Source organism: Leuciscus leuciscus (assembly GCF_965113295.1).
Source record: "Leuciscus leuciscus genome assembly, chromosome: 15".
NCBI lineage: Eukaryota > Metazoa > Chordata > Actinopteri > Cypriniformes > Leuciscidae > Leuciscus > Leuciscus leuciscus.
Genome location: NC_138739.1, coordinates 14264894 through 14285799, shown reverse-complemented (window position 1 = coordinate 14285799; position 20906 = coordinate 14264894). Strand labels below are relative to the sequence as shown.

The window sequence follows — 20906 nt, the reverse complement described above, 5'->3', positions numbered from 1 at the left end:
CCATTCCAGAGTCTCATCCCGTCATGGGCGCCGCCGTTCCAGAGACTCGTCCAAGATGGCCGCCACCGTTCCAGAGCCTCGTCCCAAGATGGCTACCGGTGTTCCAGAGTCTCGTCCCGTCATGACCACCTTTCCAGAGTCTTGTCCCGTCATGGCCGTCGTTCCAGAGACTCGTCCAAGATGGCCGCCACCGTTCCAGAGCCTCGTCCCAAGATGGCTAATACCGGCGTTCCAGAGTCTCGTCCCGGTGTGGTGAACAAATGTCCTATTGAAGAGATGAGTCCGAGCTTAGGACCCAAGCAATCCGATTGGTTCAAAGCATGTTTTATGGGTAATCGCTTTAGTGCCTGGTTACACCAGATACGCCGGAATGGAGAAACATGCGTGACGCCGATGACGGGCTAGGATGCCAGGCCGCTATTCCCCTCAGTTGTCGGGCCTAGAGAGGACAAGCCGTGATGCCGAAGCCGCCGCCGCCCCCCTCGCGCCTCAGACCAACCAAAAAAGCTAGTATAAGCTCAGGTAAAGCTCAGCTAGCACGATCATTGGATAACGTTAGCTGTATGCTACTATCTACAAATGGAAAATGAAAATGGCGCTCCTCTGTGTGCGACGTTGCGGAGCTCTACGAGTCAAATTTCTGCTGTTTTTGTTTATATCGTTTGTATTTGTACGTCACGTTAAGGCAGCTGCACACAGAAACATAAAATATGATCGAGTGACCCTGAAACAACTAAGAGAGAGTAGTCAAAATGGACTGTTTGACATCAGTTTGTTGGACTCCTTTCCGGAAATCCTTCGGGATGTCGGTGCGACACCAGGCCAGGCCCGAGCAGGCGTGGTTCCTGACAACCAGAGCCGAAGGCGGAAACGCGGCAGGCGGGGAGGAATCGACAGGAGGATTCGCCGTTTGGTTAGCAGAGGAAGGCTAACGTTACCGGTCATAATGTTTGCAAACGTCCAGTCACTGGAGAACAAAATGGACGAATTACATGCACGGATATGTACGCAGCGATACATTCAGGATTGTTCACTGCTGTGTTTTTGTGAAACGTGGCTAGGAGATAAAACCCCCGATGAGGCCATAACACCAGAGGGCTACACGGTCTACAGAGCCGATCGCAACACAGTGGAATGTGGGAAAACCCGCGGGGGAGGAACAGCGATCTTTGTCAATCAATCCTGGTGCACAGATAGTAAGGTAATTTCACAGCACTGTTCTGAGGACGTGGAGTTTTTAACCTTGAGGTGTAGACCTTTTTATTTACCCAGAGAACTGCAGTGCATTGTTGTGACTGTTGTATACATCCCCCCCTCTGCCAGTGAGGAGGCCGCATTAAAAAAACTGCATAACATGATCAATGAGTATGAGAACATGTATCCCGACGCTGCTTTTATTATCCTGGGAGATTTTAACCACTGCAATCTGCGGAAGAGTATTCCGAAACTGTATCAGTTTGTAACATTTCCCACTAGAGGAAAAAATATTCTGGACCAGTGTTATAGTAATATTAAAAATGCTTATACAGCGGAGCCCGAACCGCATTTTGGAAAAGCTGATCATTTAGCAATTCTCTTAAAGCCAACTTATATAAGAAGACTATCCGATCCAGTTACAAATAAAGTTGTTAATATCTGGACGGAAAGTGCACTGATGAACTTGCAGGGCTGCTTAGAGGCTACAGACATGAATGTCTTCAAAGATGCTTCAGAGGACATTCATGACTACACAGAGACTGTCAGTTACTATATTAACTGGTGTACATCTATCTGTGTTCCTTCTAGAACTGTACGTATTTTTCCAAATCAAAAACGCTGGTTTAATGGTGATATACGTTTAAAGATTAAGCAAAGACAGGTAGCATTTAAAGCAGGGAATGGGGAAGAATATAAGAAAGCCCGATACGATTTGAGGAAGTCCATTAAAGTAGCAAAGAAAGCATATTCCCAAAAACTTGAAAGCCATTACATGCAAAACGACACACGCAGTATGTGGCAGGGAATTCAGTCTGTTACTAATTATAATAAGAGAAGCACAAACAGGATGGAGATTAAAGATGCCACCTTACCAGACTGCCTTAACAATTTTTATGCTAGGTTTGACCGACTGAATAGGGACACTCCATCAAAACTCGGTTTGAATACTGAGGAATGTGCGCTCCATGTCACACAAGAACAGGTCCGAAAGGTTTTTGGGCAGTTAAACCCCTGTAAGGCAGTGGGACCTGATGGTGTATCGCCGAAAGTTTTGAAGGTCTGCGGGGAACAATTGGCAGATGTGTACACAGACATTTTTAATCTGTCTCTTACACATGGAGTAGTTCCACGCTTATTTAAGTCATCCATTATCATACCTGTCCCCAAAAAAGCAAACACTTCTACCCTGAATGACTTCAGGCCAGTCGCCTTGACCTCAGTTCCTATGAAGTGCCTAGAGAAACTTGTGCTCAGACATATTAATTCTGTGGTTCCTGACACTGTTGACCCCTTACAGTTTGCATATCGCCCTAATAGATCAGTGGATGATGCAGTGGCCATGACTTTGCACTTTACTCTTCAACATCTAGACAGAACTGGAACATACGTAAGAATGCTTTTCCTGGATTATAGTTCTGCTTTCAATACGATCCGACCTGGAAAGCTAATTGAGAAGCTGGCTGACCTCGGGGTCCCATCCACCACCTGTAACTGGGTTTGGGATTTTCTGAGTGACAGACCACAAAAAGTGAGGATGGGAGGTAACATCTCAACTGAACTCACTTTAAGCACAGGAAGACCTCAGGGATGCTGTCTCAGTCCAAAACTCTTTACTCTTTACACACATGATTGTGTTACGAACCAGAACAACACTGCGATTATCAAATATGCCGATGACACAACTGTTCTGGGCTTGATTAAAGGGGGGGATGAGACTGGTTACAGGCTGCTGGTTGACAAAATTCTGGCTTATGGGGATGATAATGACCTCATTCTTAACTTAGATAAAACAAAAGAATTAATCATGGATTTTAGAAAGAAGAAACCTTATTTACAGCCACTGATCATCAAAGGGACGGAAGTGGAAAAAGCTGAGAGTCACAAGTTCCTAGGCCTGCACGTGGCATCAAATCTGAGTTGGACCATAAACACTGCTGTCACAGTAAAGAAGGCCCAACGGCGGCTCTATTTTATCAGGCTGCTAAGAAAGGCAGGACTCAGCCGCAAACCACTTATCCAGGCCTATAGAGGACTTGTGGAAAGCATTTTAACAAATGGGATAACTGTGTGGTTTGGAAGCACTACCCAGGCAGAAAGGAGAGCTCTCCAAAGGGTGATAAAGACAGCACAGAGAATCATCGGATCGGATCTTCCATCTATGGATGCTCTATATACACAACGCTGCAGAAAGAGAGCTAAGAACATTCTCAGGGATACAAACCACCCTGGACATTTAATGTTCAAGCCTAAACACTCAGTATATAACTTGAGATATGGCAGACCGGACAGTATTATATCACACAGGGTGCGGTTTTATAACAGCTTTTTCCCTGCGACGGTTAGATTGATGGCGAAGGACATAACAGGGGAAACATGTGTCAGTCTCTGTTAAATAGACATTTCTCTTTATTATAGTAAGCTTTTAACACTGACAATAATATGTATTCTCTTGGGAAGGTCTTCCTTTTTAACTAAATTAAATCAAATGTGCAATAATGTTATTTAAAGTTTAATTTTAAGCAAAAATCTTAGTATGTGAGTATGCTTCACAGGTTTTGTGCTGCTCTTTGTTAATTGTTTCTAAAGAGTCTACTCATAGTGTGTAGTTTATTGTGTGTAGTTTATTTATTGTGTGTAGTTTGTTAGGTGGTCTTTTATGTTGACCCTTTCTGATGTATTTTCCTTTTATGTATTGTATCTTAATGTTGACTCAAAGAGCTTTGCTACAAAAATTCCTATGTACCTGTATTGCGGTATAAGTACAAATGGCAAATAAAACTTTCAACTTTCAACTAAGCTAACTAAAAAACACACTAACAACGAGAAATGTTTAATTTCACAATCTATAGCTTCGGTTAAATACTAGTATATGAAACATATAAGTTTAAATACATTAATGACTCGTCATAACGTAGTACATACGTCTTCTATAATAAAGTGATTTTGTATGATTTGTAACCAGGCACTAAAGCGATTACCCATAAAACGTGCTTTGAACCAATCGGATTGCTTGGGTCCTAAGCTCGGACTCATCTCTTCAATAGGACTCATTTGTTCACCACACCGTCATGGCCGCCTTTCCAGAGTCTTGTCCCGTCATGGCCGCCGTTCCAAAGACTCGTCCAAGATGGCCGCCGCCGTTCCAGAGCATAGTCCACAGTCACACTGAATTCCAATTGAATTGATTTGAATTTTCACTCTATAAATTGCCATTTCTCGTTTTACCTTTGGACAGCAGCATTGTTCTGCAACTAACAGTTGGTTAGCAGCATTGCTACTTTTAGTTTCTCCTGATGAAATATTAACTAACATAAATGACCCAGACATTAACAGAAAAAAACTGGATTTGAGCTTTATATAATCAAGAATAGCTCTTCTTACAAGGAAGTGTTGCTAAAGCTGGAAATAACTACTGAAACAAACGATCACTGCATGAGTATATAAGATCATGATGCATTTGAGCACAAATGAAGATGTTTTCATATTCCACAGTAATTTCTTTGTTTGATTTGAGACCTTTTTTGTCAAACACCAGCATTGATGAGTTCAGCTTGTTTTAAAGCAGAAGTCAAATGTTTTTCATGTGAGCTGGAATGGAAAAATCCTTTCAACCACACGCTATTGACACTATTCACACCAGACACACAACTGACACCAGACACACTCTCCGACATCAAACACACACAGCTCAGGCAACAAATCAAACCATATTTGTGTACAGAGATAATAACTGAGACCACAGCAGAGTCTCCAATCCTTTTGATAAGTGATTTGCATATGCGTTGTGCACTTTTTTTCCCATGAGATTTACACACATGGTGATTTAAGAATTTAAGAGTCAAAAATATCATTGCTCCAATGGGCCATAAGGTTTAGATCAGAGGTCTTCAACCCTGCTCCTGGAGGACCACTGTCCTGGAGAGTTTAGTTCCAACCCTGCTTCAACACACATACCTTTAGTTTTCAAATAAGCCTGAACGACTTGATTAGCTTGATCAGGTGCGTTTAATAGGGTTGAAGCTTATGCTGCACAGGTCACAGGTCTTATGCTGCTTGTCACAGGTCACACAGTTGGGTCTTGTACTTAGAAAAACACCTTTTTTGTCCATCATCTTATTGTGAGAAGTGCATAATCCACATGATCCTCCTCTTCAACTTTCTGTAAAAAAATAAAAAACACTTAACACAAGGTAATAATAACAATACATAGTAGGTTCATCCTGAATATTGAGAATGTGATAAATAGTGTTTTCTAATAACATTTATCAGCACCGTTGTGTGAAATAATAAATTGTCTTACTGATTTATGTGTGTTTCTTTTGTAGAACACAGGATCTGCGTAAGTGATCTCGTCTTCTTTACGAGTCTCATCTGTTTCTACAACAACAATAACAGATCCATTAAAACAGTTTCTTTACCCAGGTGGGATGTTTAAAAAAACTAAAGTCATTTTCATTCTTTGTATGGTGAAATTTAATCACTGAATCTTAACAAGTCAACATTCATAGAGACTTTAATTTGAGCATTAGCTGCAACTTTACACATGTAAAATTAAAAGTATATGGTGTTAAGAACAAAAGTATGAGAATAGTTATGATTAAATTATAAAATGATGATGCTATTTTCAAAGTATTATTACTTTTTCCTTGTTTTTTGCAGATGCAGAAGATCACGACTACAGCAACAATCATCAGAGATCCAGCAGAGATCAACACTATCAGAGACACTGAGACTGGAGGAACTGAAGGAGACTGTGACAGAGTCTGTGGGAGCAGTGCTGTAACGGCTAAAGAGAGACAGTCATTAATGTGAGTGAATGTATCAGATATTACAACTAAATAGATCAGGTCAGTAAATACACACATATATCATCAGTGCTGTGGTACCTGCACATGTGTGACAGAGTGTGTTGATGTCCAGATGTGTGGTCTGGTTGCTGATGGGATTGTTCAGCACACAGCTGTAGGTGTTTTTATCCTGATATTCCACCTCCAGAGGTAGAGAGAGACTGATGCTGAGATCACACACACTGATGCTGGACAATACACTGATTCCTTTGTACCAGGAGAGAGTCACATCACACACATCCAACACTGATGAACACACCAATGAACAATTTGATGATGATGATGAAGAACAGTTTCTACTAATGACAGGATCAGGCAGACGAGCTGAGAAAGAGATACATTTGAATAGTTCAGAAAGTATTTACTGAAGTGTCAGTCGGTCAGTGAGTGTCTCATATGATCTTCATTCCTCTGCATATATTTTTAAAAGGTTATTATTTACAACTATGGAGAAATATCATTGAGCAATATATGCTTAATTGAAATTATTTAGTCATTTTTATAATTAAGATATTTTAAAGCTAAAAACAGGTGAAACAAACATTAAACTCACAATAGACAGTGAGACTGAAACTCTTTCTCACACTGTTGATCTGCAGTTGATAAACTCCAGTATGTTCAGTTGTGGTGTTTGTGATGGTCAGAGATCCAGTTTGATGATTCACCTTCAGTCTTTCTCTGAATCTCTCATCAGGGTCATTATTTGCTGAGAAGATTCTAGCACCTTTTCTGATTTCAACTATAATAAAATTTTCTCTAAAGCTCCACAGTATCTCGTCGTCTAGATGTATTTTAGTAAGATCAGTGTTTAGAGTGACAGAATCTCCCTCCATCACTGACACTGACTCACCAAACACACCTGATGAACATGAGGTTTAAACAGATTAAATAGAATTGAAGAACAGCAGCAGAAACAAAGTACAAGTTTAAATATGCAGGATATATATTCAAAACTTTAGAAAAGTATTTCTGAATTTCCACGATGTTTGTAGTTGTTATAATTACTGTAGAAGTATTTAAAAATGATTTAAATCATGTTTTAGAAATTGCTTGGGGAAAACTTGCATTTGTAATCATTGAAATTAAGATTTCTAAAAAAAGAGATATTTGAACACAGACGGAAACAATCTAATTTGAACCGCAGCAGTTCAATGACACAAATATATGTATAACTTACTGATCAGGCTCCACCAGCACAAACAGAACAAAACAAACACATGAAACATTTTCAGCTGTTCAGTGAAACTTCTGATCTAATACAACTACAACTGAACAAAGGAAACACAACAGAAGTAATGTGGTTTGTGAATCCTCCCCCAACAGAGTCTGACCCATAATGCACACGCTCATGCACATGTTATAGTTATGCAATATAAGAATGTTCTTCTGCCTCTTAGTAAGACTATCTTAATGGTGGACAAAACCTTAGTTTTATCATTTAACATTGATAGTTGTTAAAAGCTAGTTGCCTGACTGTGGTAAATAGCTAAAAGTTGAAGAAAATTGTCTACATTTTGGATAATTCATGGTAAAATGGAGCCTAACTCCACTGATTTCAAAAGATTGTGTGGAAATAATCAGTTCTCAATTTTAGTTTATGGAAAAAGTACAAAGTTAAAACCATGATCTTACAGAACTAGTTTACTGGAGTTAATCTTCTGAGTCAAACTGAAACCTGATGTGTTTTTTTTTATTTTTTTATGTGGTTTGACCATTGGGTGTGGAAACATCAAGTGCACGAGAGAACGGACATTTAGTGTGTGTGTGTGTGTGTGTGTATGTGTGTGTGTGAGAGAGTGTGTTTAGTTTGTAAGTGAAGACCCCTTTACTGTCCTCTTGTTGTAATGGCTTTGTTAGACATGAGATACTGTGATAAATAGAGGGAGAAAAGCAGTAGATACACATTGATCATATTCAACACTGCCATTCAAAATTTTAGATTGTAAAAGTTACTATTTTTTGTTGTTGTTTTAGAAAATGATACTTTATTTATTATAGTAAACAAAATGGTAACACTTTGTTTTAAGGTGACATATTTACACGCTACTACTTACTATAATAACAGTAAATTATGCATAATTACAAGTAACTGACCCTAAACTGCCAGGTCTCTCTCTCTCTCTCTCTCTCTCTCTCTCTCTCTCTCTCTCTCTCTCTCTCTCTCTCTCTCTCTCTCTCTCCCCCCTGCAATTGCCACTCTACGTCCCCTGGTGTTCATCTGTGAGCTTGCCAATCTCATTGTCCTTGCACTGTACTGTACTCATCTCTCCAATGTTGTTTTTTGTATCTGCTTTGCTTTTCCTTTCTCTGATGCCTCTTGTTGGGCTGATGTGTCACACCCTCTTCCTCTCTTCCTGATTCCTCTCTGGATTGTGGTCTCACTATTTCTCCCTCTGTTTCCATTTTTGTGTGCCTTTGAAATTCAATAAATCACTGTTATTCCCGCAACGGACTCCTTTTTTTTTTTTTTTTACCACCCTGGCACAATGCCATTTTTTATCCATTGATTTTTACAGCCATTTGGTATAACTATAAGACCTCTTATTGACAAGAAAGAAAAAATGCATAAAATATAAGCCAGTTCTCCATTGGACAATGATGTTTCCTGTTGAGTGTTTCCACGTGCCGATGCTGTTTTTAACTGCTGTTTCTAAAAAACCAAGAGATGGCGCCATTGATCACTTAAAATCAAATTAATATCACAAAAGTGATGATCAAAGTATTGTCTGTCTTTATCACTACAGATTGAGGGGAGTATTCCAGAGAGCAGCTTATCTGAGATACTTGGATTATGTAACACTGATCAACATAAAGGCGAAGCTAACTATTATTCCAATAAAACACCAACATCTAAACCTCTGATCATTCTCAATAAGACCTTCTGTAGATGTCTGACAAAGGTTAGTAATAAGCAAAGTTTGTGTCTGGTAATGCTGTTTGTGGAGTTGTTTAATCCTCCTCTAGTGATATATTGAGAGATCTGTTAGTGTTTGATGTTCTGTTGGGATTTAAAGAGTTTCTGTTGTCTGAGTTTTGTGATATTGCCATTGTGCTGAAGAGCAGAGCCTGTGTTTCAGTCCAGGATGAGCCAGAAAACATTGATGTTATGCTGCATGTTGCTTTATTTAAAGACAGTAACTGTTTAGTCACTATCATATGGATTTTTAGGATTTTCACACAAATCCTTATGATACTTTAATGGTGCTTTTCTGTCATTTTTGAACCTGGACAGCACCTGTGTTTATTTATTTTTGTTTTGATATGGAAAATAATATTTTCATTATTTTACTTCAGAAATTAGTAATACAATAGTAGTGATGCTTGACAAAGCAAATACCACATTTATTCTGTGGGAATATGACTCATCTCTCTAGTGGTCAAATGCTGTAATAGGCCCTATTCGGACTGGACTAGATTTCCGGGGGGCATTTGAGAAATTCATGTTTCACAGACGTATTTTGCGATTTTAATCCCGTCCGAATCTGCCAAGTCATGTTTTTCTCACACAACATAAATAAAAATCCGAAGTAAAAATTCCGGGGCAAATTACCTACTTTTTTTTGGTGAACTCAGCAATCCTCTGAGAAATCTAACCTGTGAATGTCTGTGGCTGCATCCGAAATCAAATACTTCCCCACTTTATGTAGGCAAAAAACGCCTTGGTTACACATGTAACCTTCGTTCCCTGAAGGAGGGAACGGAGAAGTCACGTAGGATCTTCACCTATGTATTGAGATCCCAAAGAAGGCAAAGTTGGGATCTCAATACGTTGGTGACGTTCCGACGTGAGGTCGAATTTGACTGTATGTCTGAATTCACACTAGTACTTATAAAACAGTAGCAAAAAGTACCTGGATGACCTTCTACTTCCAGTGAGATTCTGAAGTGAGCACGATGGACACTTTACTATCCCATGAGGCCATGGGGGAGGATTTATGAATGGCATAACTGATGCTGGTAGATCACATGATAATGACAACATGACAAATGTATGCATCCAGATTCTATTCATACTATAGGCCTACACATTCGCACTATATTGAATGTACTTTATTAGCATTCAAAATAAGTACCTACTCAAGAGAGTATGTGATTTCGGATGCAGCCTCTGATTGCCAATATTGTATTATCTTAACGCTTCTCCTCATGTGTTTTTTGACCTATACCTGAGCTACCGTTTTTATTACCAAATAATACAATTAAAAGACATATCTGTGATACACGCTAACATAGCACATGACCTTCTGTAGCACCAACTTCTAGAAAAAACACACTCGCTCTTCTGTAATAAACATGAAGATGTTAATCCTGTCCAAATCGGTGTATGGAATCACAGACATTAAGTGATAAGAATTGTAACTCAAATGTTGTTTAGAAAACTAGCCCTGTTGGAAAAGGCTAACAGGATATTACCTATCAAGGTATCAGTGGGTTTATCACGAATAGTTTTTCTTAAAAGGAAGTGTTGCTAGAGCTGGAAATGACTACTGAAGCCAGCACTGCTTAACTGCACGATCACAGCATGAGTATAAAAGATCATAATGCATATTATGCACACAAAGAATATGAAATGTTCACATTCCACAGTAATTTCTTTGTTTTATTTGAGACTTTTTTGTCAAATACCAGCATTGATGAGTTCAGTATTTTGTAAAGCAGGTTTTAAAATAGTCATGGTTTCATGTTAGCTGGAATGGAAAAAGCCCTTCAACCACACGCTATTAACACCTCAGACACACTCTCTGACATCAAACACACACACAGCTCCGGCACAACAGATCAAGCAACATTTGTGTACAGAGGTAACAAACTAGACCACAGCAGAGTCTCCACTTCTATTGATGAGTGTTTTGCATATCCGTTTTACTTTTTTTCATGAGATTTACACACATATACTTTAAGACTCAATGTGCCATACGGTTTAGATAGTTTGTTAAAAGTCCTTGTAATACAGGGCAAGTTTGTTTGACGTTTTTAGGAGACCATTTAATGAATCCATCTTAAATTATTATAGTTTAAATCCGTCCCAGGTCACACAGTTGGGTCTTGTACTAAAGACTGAAGTTTGTTCATCATCTCGATGTGAGAGGTGCATACACCACATGATCCTCCTCTTTTACTTTCTGTAAAAAACACAACACAGGATAGACTACTAATAATAATAATAAATGTTAGGTTTCTTCTGATTAAGCAGTTGCAATATATAGTTTTTTCTGAATAAAAAAATAAATAGTAAAGGCATTATAAAAGTAATCCATGTGACGCCAGTTGTTTAACCTCAATTGTATGAACAAAGCAAGTGCTTGATTTACAAAATATTAATCTCCAACGCACATACATGCAACGTCCGCTCTCGCGTCAACACAACACACATGTGTCCTGATCTTTTATATATGTCTAATATTGTGCTGGTGTGTGATTGATCAGACAAAAACAATCTCACACTGATCTACATCTGACTCGCTGCTGAAATGATAGAGACACACGACAGGAATAAACGATCTTACCTTTTTATGTGCGTTTCTTTTGTAGATCGCTGGTTCAGCGTAAGTGATCTCTTCTGCACGAGTCTCGACTGTTTCAATGAGAATAGATGCATTAAAACAACACAACTCAATACTAACTAGATCTGTTTGTGTGTGTGTGTAAAGTGTGTAAAGACAAGTAAAAAGAGCACTGCTCAAATTTATTGTATGCAAATACACATGTATTCTGATATGAGAGAAATTTACAGAAATTGGTAAACACAATAACTACCATTTATTTTTGGTTTCTTTTCATATAAGTGATTAAGAAGGTGTTAACTACAAATTTATGGGGATGGTTATTTATTTTAATACTTGTATGTAACACTTGCCTTCTTTGTCAATTTTTCTACATTTCCTGCAGATCCAGAAGATCCAAAATCCAGCAACAATCATCAGAGATCCAGCCGAGATCAACACTATCAGAGACACTGAGACTGGAGGAACTGAAGGAGAGGAAAAGAGAGACATTAATGTAAGTGAACGCATCAGTCTGATCTACAACAGAAGACAGAGATCAGGTCAGTAAACACACACATATATCATCAGTGCTGTGGTACCTGCACATGTGTGACAGAGTGTGTTGATGTCCAGATGTGTGGTCTGGTTGCTGATGGGATTGTTCAGCACACAGCTGTAGGTGTTTTTATCCTGATATTCCACCTCCAGAGGTAGAGAGAGACTGATGCTGAGATCACACACACTGATGCTGGACAATACACTGATTCCTTTGTACCAGGAGAGAGTCGCATCACACGCATTCAACACCGATGAACACACCAATGAACAATTTGATGATGATGATGAAGAACATTGTGAAGAGTTACTGATGATGACAGGAACAGGAAGACGAGCTGAATCTACAGAAATATGGATGAATCTACAGTTATTTTTGGTTCATTGTGTTTATGAGCAGTGATTGTGTCTGTCATCTCATATAACATAATTAAACATTAAACATTTCAATATGTAAATATCTAATGAAACAGAAGCACAGGAGGAATTACATCTCGACTCACCATAGACAGAAACACTGAATGATTTTGATGTCAGTGTCTGTCCAATCTCTAGTTGATAAACTCCAGTATGTTCAGTTCTGGTGTTTGTGATGGTCAGAGATCCAGTTTGATCGTCCAGCTTCAGTCTGTCTCTGAATCTCCCATCAGTAACATTATTACTGTTAATATATGGATGATATAAGATCCCATATTTTCTACTGGTTTCAACTATAATGTACTTTTCAGCTCCATATTTCCACACTATGTCTTCGTCTTCATGTATTTTGGTAACATCAGAGTTTAGCGTGACAGAATCTCCCTCCATCACTGACACTGACTGTATTTCATTTGTTTCGGCAGCAAACACTCCTGATGAACATGAACAGGTTTTCAGATTAATGCTCATGTTGGTTTAGAAAGTCTGAGATCAGTTTGAAACCTTTAACATCAGCAGAGACTACAAACTAAATGAAAAGTTACACTACGAACAAACAGACGTGAGTGAATCAATGATTTGATCTTTAATGTGTTTTTAAATGATCTGCTGTAGAAAAAAAATAAAATAAAAAAAAATATATATATATATATATATATACTGTATATAATTAACATTTATATTATACATTTATTACAGCTTGAAAGTACAAGTTTAAATATGCTGGATATATTCAACACATTTTTAATTGTTTGACTTTTGTAGTTGTTTATGATTAAAGCAGAAGTATAAAATGTTTTAAATCATTATTTTTTTATTATTTCATGGGAGGATTTGCATTTGTAATCATTGAAAGTAAAATACCTAAAACATCAAGATATTTCGATCACAGAAGATGAAAATAATCTAATTTGAACCACCACAGGAGTTTATTACTCTGAGATGTGACTAAATTACAGAAATGATAACTTACCGATCAGACGGCAGAAACACAAACAGAACAAAACAAACATGTGAAACATTTTCTGATGTAATAACACTAGCACAACTGATCTAAACAAACACAACAGAAGGAATGTGAGCAAGACCTCCCCCGACAGAGTCTGACCCTCCTAATGTACACACACACACACACACACACAGATACACACACACACACACACACACACACACACACACACACACACACACACACACACACACACACACACACACACACACACACACACACACACACACACACACAAAAGCACACAGATACACACACACAGATACACACACACACACACACAAAAGCACACACACACACGCACGCACGCACGCACGCACGCACGCACGCACGCACACACACACACACACACACACACACACACACACACACACACACACACACACACACACACACACACACACACACACACATACTTTTAAACTATGTTCCTATGCCCAATTTACATTTACAGAAGATTAAAAATGAAAATCCTTGCTGCTAGTCGAGTTCCCAGCATGCACTGCGGCAGGAATGAATGATGTAGTTACTGTGAGTGAATCTCATTGTTGTTGTTTACTCATTATGAGCAGCTCCTCGTCGAGTTATTCCAACTTTAATATAATCATTATTTTAATAGATTTTAATGATTCATTCAAATTGCACACAATTACTTGCCTGACTGTGTTAAAAATGTAAAAATAGAATAATATTGTCTGAATATTGGATGAATTACTTTTCATGGTAAAATAAAGACTAATTCTAGTGATTTTTAAAATAGTTTTTTATTTATTCAGTTTTCAATTTGAGTATATATGGAAAAAGTACAGAGTTAAAAGCATGTCTGATCTCACAGTTTTACTGACGTTCATCTTCTGAGTCAAACTGAAACTGCTGCGGTCGCTTTTCTTCAGAAATGTGGTTTGATCTGTTAGTGGACAAACATCTTAGGTGAGAAAATGCCCATTTAGAGCTGGTGTGTTTAGTTTGTAGGTGAAGAGCTTCTTCCTGTCATGCTTTTAATCACACAAACATGTTGAGCATGCTGAGAAACTGAGAGAGAAACGCAATAAATACACAATGATCATATAACACTGCCATTCAATAGTTTAGCTTGTTAAAGTTAATATTTTTTGTTTTTAGAAATTGATACTTTTATATTACGTTAGTAAAAAACAAATTTTTTACATTCTTGTACTCAGTTTCCACTGAGGTGTTTTATTACAGGTGAAAATATGTCAACAGCTCCACTTATACTTTTGTTCAGATTTTATTGTAAAATATTTGAATACTGTTTCTGGATAATGAAAGCTAATGGAAAACTCTCAAGTCTAGTAAATAAGGCAACATGTGAAATTTACACTCACTGTTCAAAAAAAAGACACTTTTGTTCTATTGACTTAATTGCTGTTGTTTATGTTATAACTAAAGTATGTTTTTTTTTATCCAATCATCACATCATTCCTACCAGCTGTCAACAGTCAGTACTCAACATGTCTACCCAATCAGCAAAGTAAGTGGAGGCCGATAGGCTATATACGCAGTCGACTCACCTATGTCTGTTCCTCGACGGTTTTCAGCCTCCACCTCCCTGTCTCCGAGTCCTCACACTCGGCTGGTTACTTTCCTAACCAGGAATACGGGGGGAGAAGGCTACTCTGGGTTCGGGCCAAAATCCCGAGCTCGGAGCCCCTCTCCTCAGACAGCTCGCCAAATACGCTTACTACTTTACTCTATCTGATTATGTGTAAGTGTGAACTCGTGAAAAACATTTTCTAGAGGTTTATTTAGAAGTGGTGGCGAGATGAAGCATTGAAGCTTTTCAGTCAAGTGGTTCACAAAAGGGTTCATTTCTCGAGGCTTCATTTGCTCACAATCCCACCTGGTGGTCAAAGAGTGTAAAACAAGCAGATCCATTACAGATGACCTGATGATCTGTGATACACTATAGCCTATTTTGCACCAGTTAAGGCTTAGAAATAACCTATTTAAATAAATATATTGTGTAGTTTCTGGTGGTATATAATGATTGTATAATATACAATCATTATATACCCCCAGAAACTACATAACTGTGCAATAAATGTATTGCCTTGAAATAATTGGGCCTATCAAATGTGTGTAAATCAATACTTTGGTCATAATAGGCAGGAGGGGCAATATTTATTATTTAAAACTGGAAAGTGGTTGGGTTTAAACCATTGGTTTAAATATCTGTCAAAATGTCGCGCCAAGATTCGAACCACTTCCTGAACCAGTCATATACAATCATTACTTTCCTCTCTTGAAATCATTTGACATGACTTCAAGATCTCGGGATTTCTCGACACATGCTCCGAAGCCTCGGCACAGAACGTAACATCACTATTATTTAGTAGAATCCCACTGGTGTGAGTGACTGCAGGTTTGATTTGTCCTGCATGCAAACCCCACATTATTTCATTCAACTAATTATTGGACAGTCAAACTGTAAATATGAAAATAAATTAAATATTTTTGATTAAAAAATGAAATAAATTTTCCATTCTTTTGAAGTGGTGATATTCATAAGGAGTGAAAATGTGCAATGATCTCTTGGTTGTATGAATGCACATATGCAGTGTATGATTCAGGATGTGGTTTGTTTCTGTGTGATGTTATTTAAGTTGTTGAAGATTGTCTATGAGACTCATGTGTGTTTGTCTGATGAGTGAAAGTGTGAAGTTTTCCTTCCTGCTCTGGAGTCTCCCTCCACCCTGAAAGTGTGTGTTGCACATCATGATGCAGTGGATTCTGTGGGAAAGCACGACCTGTCTGCTTCAGTCTGTCTCTGAATCTCTCATCAGGACCATCAAGTGTGAAGAATCCATCATTTCTGGTTTCAGCTATAACATACTTTTCAGTCTTCAAGTATACTCAGTATCGGAGATAGCGTGGGTGCTTGTGTGCGGCCGCCCCAGGGCCCCGTGCCAATTAGGGGCCCCTCAAACGCCGCCGATCTTGCGTCACTGGACAGGAACGGGGCCCTCGCCAGGTGACACATTGCACAGGGCCCTGGCATAGTAACATATTGCAGATTATTAGCTGAAAAAAGCTAATTACTGCATTAGCTAACGTTGAGATAATCCAGCTCTTGTTATGAAACGTAACAGTCACTTAGGATGGATCGTTAAGATCGTTAAGAAGACAACAAAATGGTAAGAAAAAAAATCATCTTTAAAAATGTATATTTTAGTTCACTCAGCAGAATGTTATAAATCAGTTGTTTTTCTCAAAGTTTTCATCCCAGTTAAGTTTTCATCTAGCACCTGTAGCTCACCTATGGAGTTGTAAATAAACATTGTGTTCAGTATATATAATAGTGCCATGTCAATTATGTAATGTGGCACTGATTGAGCGCACTTTGCCTGTTCAGCACCATCACTGTCAATCAGATGCCGCTGTCCGTGGTGCTGAAACGTTTTTACTGGCAAACTGTTTTCTTTGTTCGTCATACAAACTTGTCAAAAAATTTGTTTTTTCTTTGTGTTTTATTTAACATATACCGGTAAGCTTATTTGGCTCAACAAGTGACACATTATTACATATGCATTCATCAGATATTTTACTTTTTAATTTTAAAATGACTTAGTAGCAGTCATACCCCATGATGAAGCTCCACCCCCACTGTACTGAGAGTCTAGCTCCGCCCCTGCGTATACTTCATACTTTTTAAGACTTCTTGAAGTTAACATTTTTTGTCTTAGAAATTGATACTTTTAGGTCACGTTAGTATATTTAAACTTTTTTTTTTTTTTACATTCTCAGACTGGATCTCTGACCATCACAAACACCAGAAACACAGACTATGTACTCTATAAACTACTGATGAACAGCAGAATTATAAAGAGCTTCAGTGTTTCTGTCATTAGTAAGTGTAATTTAGTCATTCACTGCATTTTTCTTTAAAGGAACACAGCGACTTTTTGGGACTTTAGCTTATTCACCGTATCCCCCAGAGTTAGATAAGTCCATACATACCCTTCTCATCTCAGTGCGTGCTGTAACTCTGTCTGACGCACCCACCGCTAGCCTAGCTTAGCACAAAGACTGGAGGTAATGGCTCCAGATAGCAAACTGCTCCCAATAAGTGACAAAATAACACCAACATTTTCCTATTTACATGTTGTGATTTGTATAGTCACAGCGTGTGCAAATAACATGGTCACATGAGACACAGCCATCTTCTAAACGTATACATACTGATTAAAATGTGGAGTCAGGACCACCTCACTTGTGCGAATTCGTACAATTTGTCTTAGCCCACGTGATGGTTAGGTTTAGGGGCGGAGTCAGGGGTAGGTCATTCATACGAATTCATACGAATTGGGCAACTCGTAAAATATGTACGAATACGATTTAGCAAAAATCGTACTAATTCGTATGCGTGAGGTCTCATGAATTTGTACGAATTAGCCACCGCGTAAAATTCGTACGAATTGCCGTGAGATCGGGTTAGCTCATCCTATGAATGTTCTTTAAAGGCACGCACAGCTTACCATTTACACCATATATCTAATGGGCAGAGCGATTAATAAAAATCTTCTACAAATACCCCACACCTGTTCTGACCTTCTCTCCATTCACCCATCAACACCTCCAGCACCCCCAACCAAGATCTTCAACAGATCACTGGAGCTGTGCAAAATCCCTTCCTGCTTCAAATGCTCCACCACCAACCCCATCCCAAAGAAACCCAAAATCACAGGACTGAATGACCACAGACCTGTTGCCTTGAGGTCTGTGGTCATGAAGTCATTTGAAAGACAGCCAGCTCTGGCGTCCCCCAGGGGTATGTTCTCTCCCCACTGCTGTTCTCCTTGTGCACGAACAACTGCACCGTCAAAGACCCCTCTGTCAAGCTCCTGTCAAGCTCTCTGATTCCAGAACCGGTGGGAAAATGAGTTTAGACATTGAGCAAGGCACCTAACCCTTAATCGCTCCCCACAAAGGCTGCCCGCTGCTCTGGATGTGTGTCCACGTTTGCAGTGTGTGTGTTAACTACTCACTACTCTGCTCCTAATGTGTGTGCATTAACTTGGATGGGTTAAATGAGAGGTCAAATTCCAAGTATGGGTTACCATACTTGGCCGTCACGTGTCACTTTCACTTTCACTTATCTGCCTCATGGTTCTGCTTACAGACTGGAGGTTAAAAAGCTGGCTGTCTGGTGCAGTCACAACAAAACAGTGGAGATAATTGTAGATTTCAGGAGAAACATCCCAGTACTCTCCCACTCACCATTATGAACAGCACAGTGGCAGCAGTGGAGTCATTCAGGTTCCTGGGCCTGAATTGGGACAGTCACATTGACTCCATTGTGAAAAAGGCCCAGCAGAGGTTGCCCTGCCTTCTCCAGCTGAGGAAGTTCAACTCTCACAGGAGCTGCTGATACAGTTCTCTAACACCATTGAGTCTGTCCTCTGCACTTCTGTCACTGTCTGGTTCTGCTCAGCTACCAGTCAGACCTCTGAAGACTACAGCGGATAGTCCGGACTGCTGAGAGAATCACTGGTACACCTCTCCACACTCTCCAAGAACTGAACTCATCCAGAGTGAGTAAAAGAGCTGGCAAAATCACTCTGGACCGCTCATTTAGAAGTGTATCGTGATGCCTGTTTCTGTCATGTAAATGTTTTGTCATGTTAGAGCCAAAATACTGTCATTTGTCAAACCCCTCCACAGTGTGTGTGTGTGTGTGTGTGTGTGTGTGTGTGTGTGTGTGTGTGTGTGTGTTGATGTTATAAATGACATTAAAAACATCAAATGAACATTCTCTGAATGGTGAATTCCTAGTTTTGACACTAGATGGTGGTCTAACACAGTCTCCATACTGCTTGTAGTGCACACTTTATGTATTAATGAAATATCAGGTTATTTATCCTCCTGATGTTTCAACGCAGAAGAAAGCTGAACGAAGAATGTGCAAGACTTCCTATTTATTAGCAGCTATAGAGAAATAATGAGAAGAATATATCAAAGTTCAGTGAACTTTATACTTTTTGCTACAAACCAGCATGTTTATAATTACTAAGACAAACCATTAAATAATATGGTAGGATATGTAATATAGTCAAATGGTAAGGAGGCATATGACACTGGAAGCCAGACACATTAAAAGTACAAATGGCCGTGTCTGCTCTTATCTGAAAAATAAGGTGATAATAAGGGCACATTGTGTGGGATGTTGTTCTTACAAATAATAATAATAATAAAGATCATGGGAAACAGCAACAGTTATTATAGTGAAATTGAATAGATTAAGACATAAATGACTTAAAAAAAAGACAATTTATTTGTAATTTATTTTACACTATTTGAAGATCTCAAATTATAATTTTATAATAGGAACAACAACTGTACTATTTTGTGGAGAAATATAATTACCATGTTCAATCGCTCTATGCCATGACAATGAACATTATTAATATCCTTTATAAAAACAGTATAGGCTTTGACGCTTGACAAAGCAAATATAGCTAGCACATTTATTCTGGGTGGGAATGTGATTAATCCCTCTAGTGGTCAAGTGTTGTTATAGTTATTTCTGAGTGTTTAAATATCTGCTTTCTTTGAGTATTAGCGCATGTTGAAGTAAAAAGAAACAGAAACTATATCTCAGTGTTGAACTGGCAGGATTGTAGAAATGCAGTTAGGAGGTTGTTTACAATACAGAAGCATTAGATGGGAACACATAGGTTTGATGAAGGATATTATTTACGATTAGGAACATGGCAGCTATGAAATTATTCATTGTCAACACAAAGAACTTCGAATAATTTTCTTTATTTGATTAAAAATGATTGTTCTTGTGTACATCTCCCTGGATGAAGCCGTGTTCACGTGACCAGAGGCGTGTCTAGAGGGGGGGCACGGGGTGGCACCGGCCCCCCCTGGAATATGATTGCCCCCCCCCCCCTGGTGCCCCCCCAACATCATTGGGCTAGATTTACTGTCAACATGACAATGCCCAACGCCATTGGATCAGAGCGCTGTCAATCACTGCTTGATTTGCGATCGCAAAGCAGAATCACTGGTCCGCGTTTTTCAAACAGGAGAGAGAGAGACACCTCGACACGTCACTGTTTATGGTATACACACTCAATTACAGTATATATTTTGAAATATCGCACGCACCGTATGTTAGTGTGCAAGGACCTTAACGTTAGATTAGCTAACGTAACTTCGTCAGACTAACGTTACTGAATAGAGAGGACTTGTCAGTGTTATTCAGCAGGAGGGCACTCCACCATATAAATATAAAAGAGATATAATAATTTATGTTGTTTTAAAGACTAAAGGCACAAAAATATTTGTCCAAAAAAGCTTTTAAACATTAAAATGTGAGAACGTTAACTAACACCATAACTACATGCAACTCTATGTAATTTCAAGCTT

General features: G+C 38.8%; 1 protein-coding gene and 2 long non-coding RNA genes across 3 annotated transcripts in view; 1 reads left to right on the top strand and 2 right to left on the bottom strand.

Annotated features, from left to right (window-relative positions):
- Positions 1–5305: 5305 nt before the first annotated feature.
- On the bottom strand, positions 5306–5965 carry LOC309476473. Its single transcript, XR_014198185.1, has 3 exons — positions 5837–5965; positions 5498–5574; positions 5306–5356 (listed from the first exon to the last, which is right to left on the bottom strand). It is a non-coding gene; the product is annotated as an uncharacterized lncRNA (long non-coding RNA).
- LOC309476467 lies at positions 5507–12026 on the top strand. Its single transcript, XR_014198179.1, has 3 exons — positions 5507–5619; positions 5857–6005; positions 11934–12026. It is a non-coding gene; the product is annotated as an uncharacterized lncRNA (long non-coding RNA).
- A 65-nt stretch (positions 12027–12091) lies between these two features.
- The window catches only part of LOC309476243 (SLAM family member 5-like), a gene marked incomplete at its 3' end in the record, with an annotated part of 70953 nt that continues 62138 nt past the window's right edge, over positions 12092–20906 (bottom strand). Inside the window, exon 3 of the mRNA XM_082139512.1 lies at positions 12092–12423. Coding sequence (XP_081995638.1) covers positions 12092–12423 — 332 coding nt within the window. The remainder of the gene's footprint in view (positions 12424–20906) is intronic.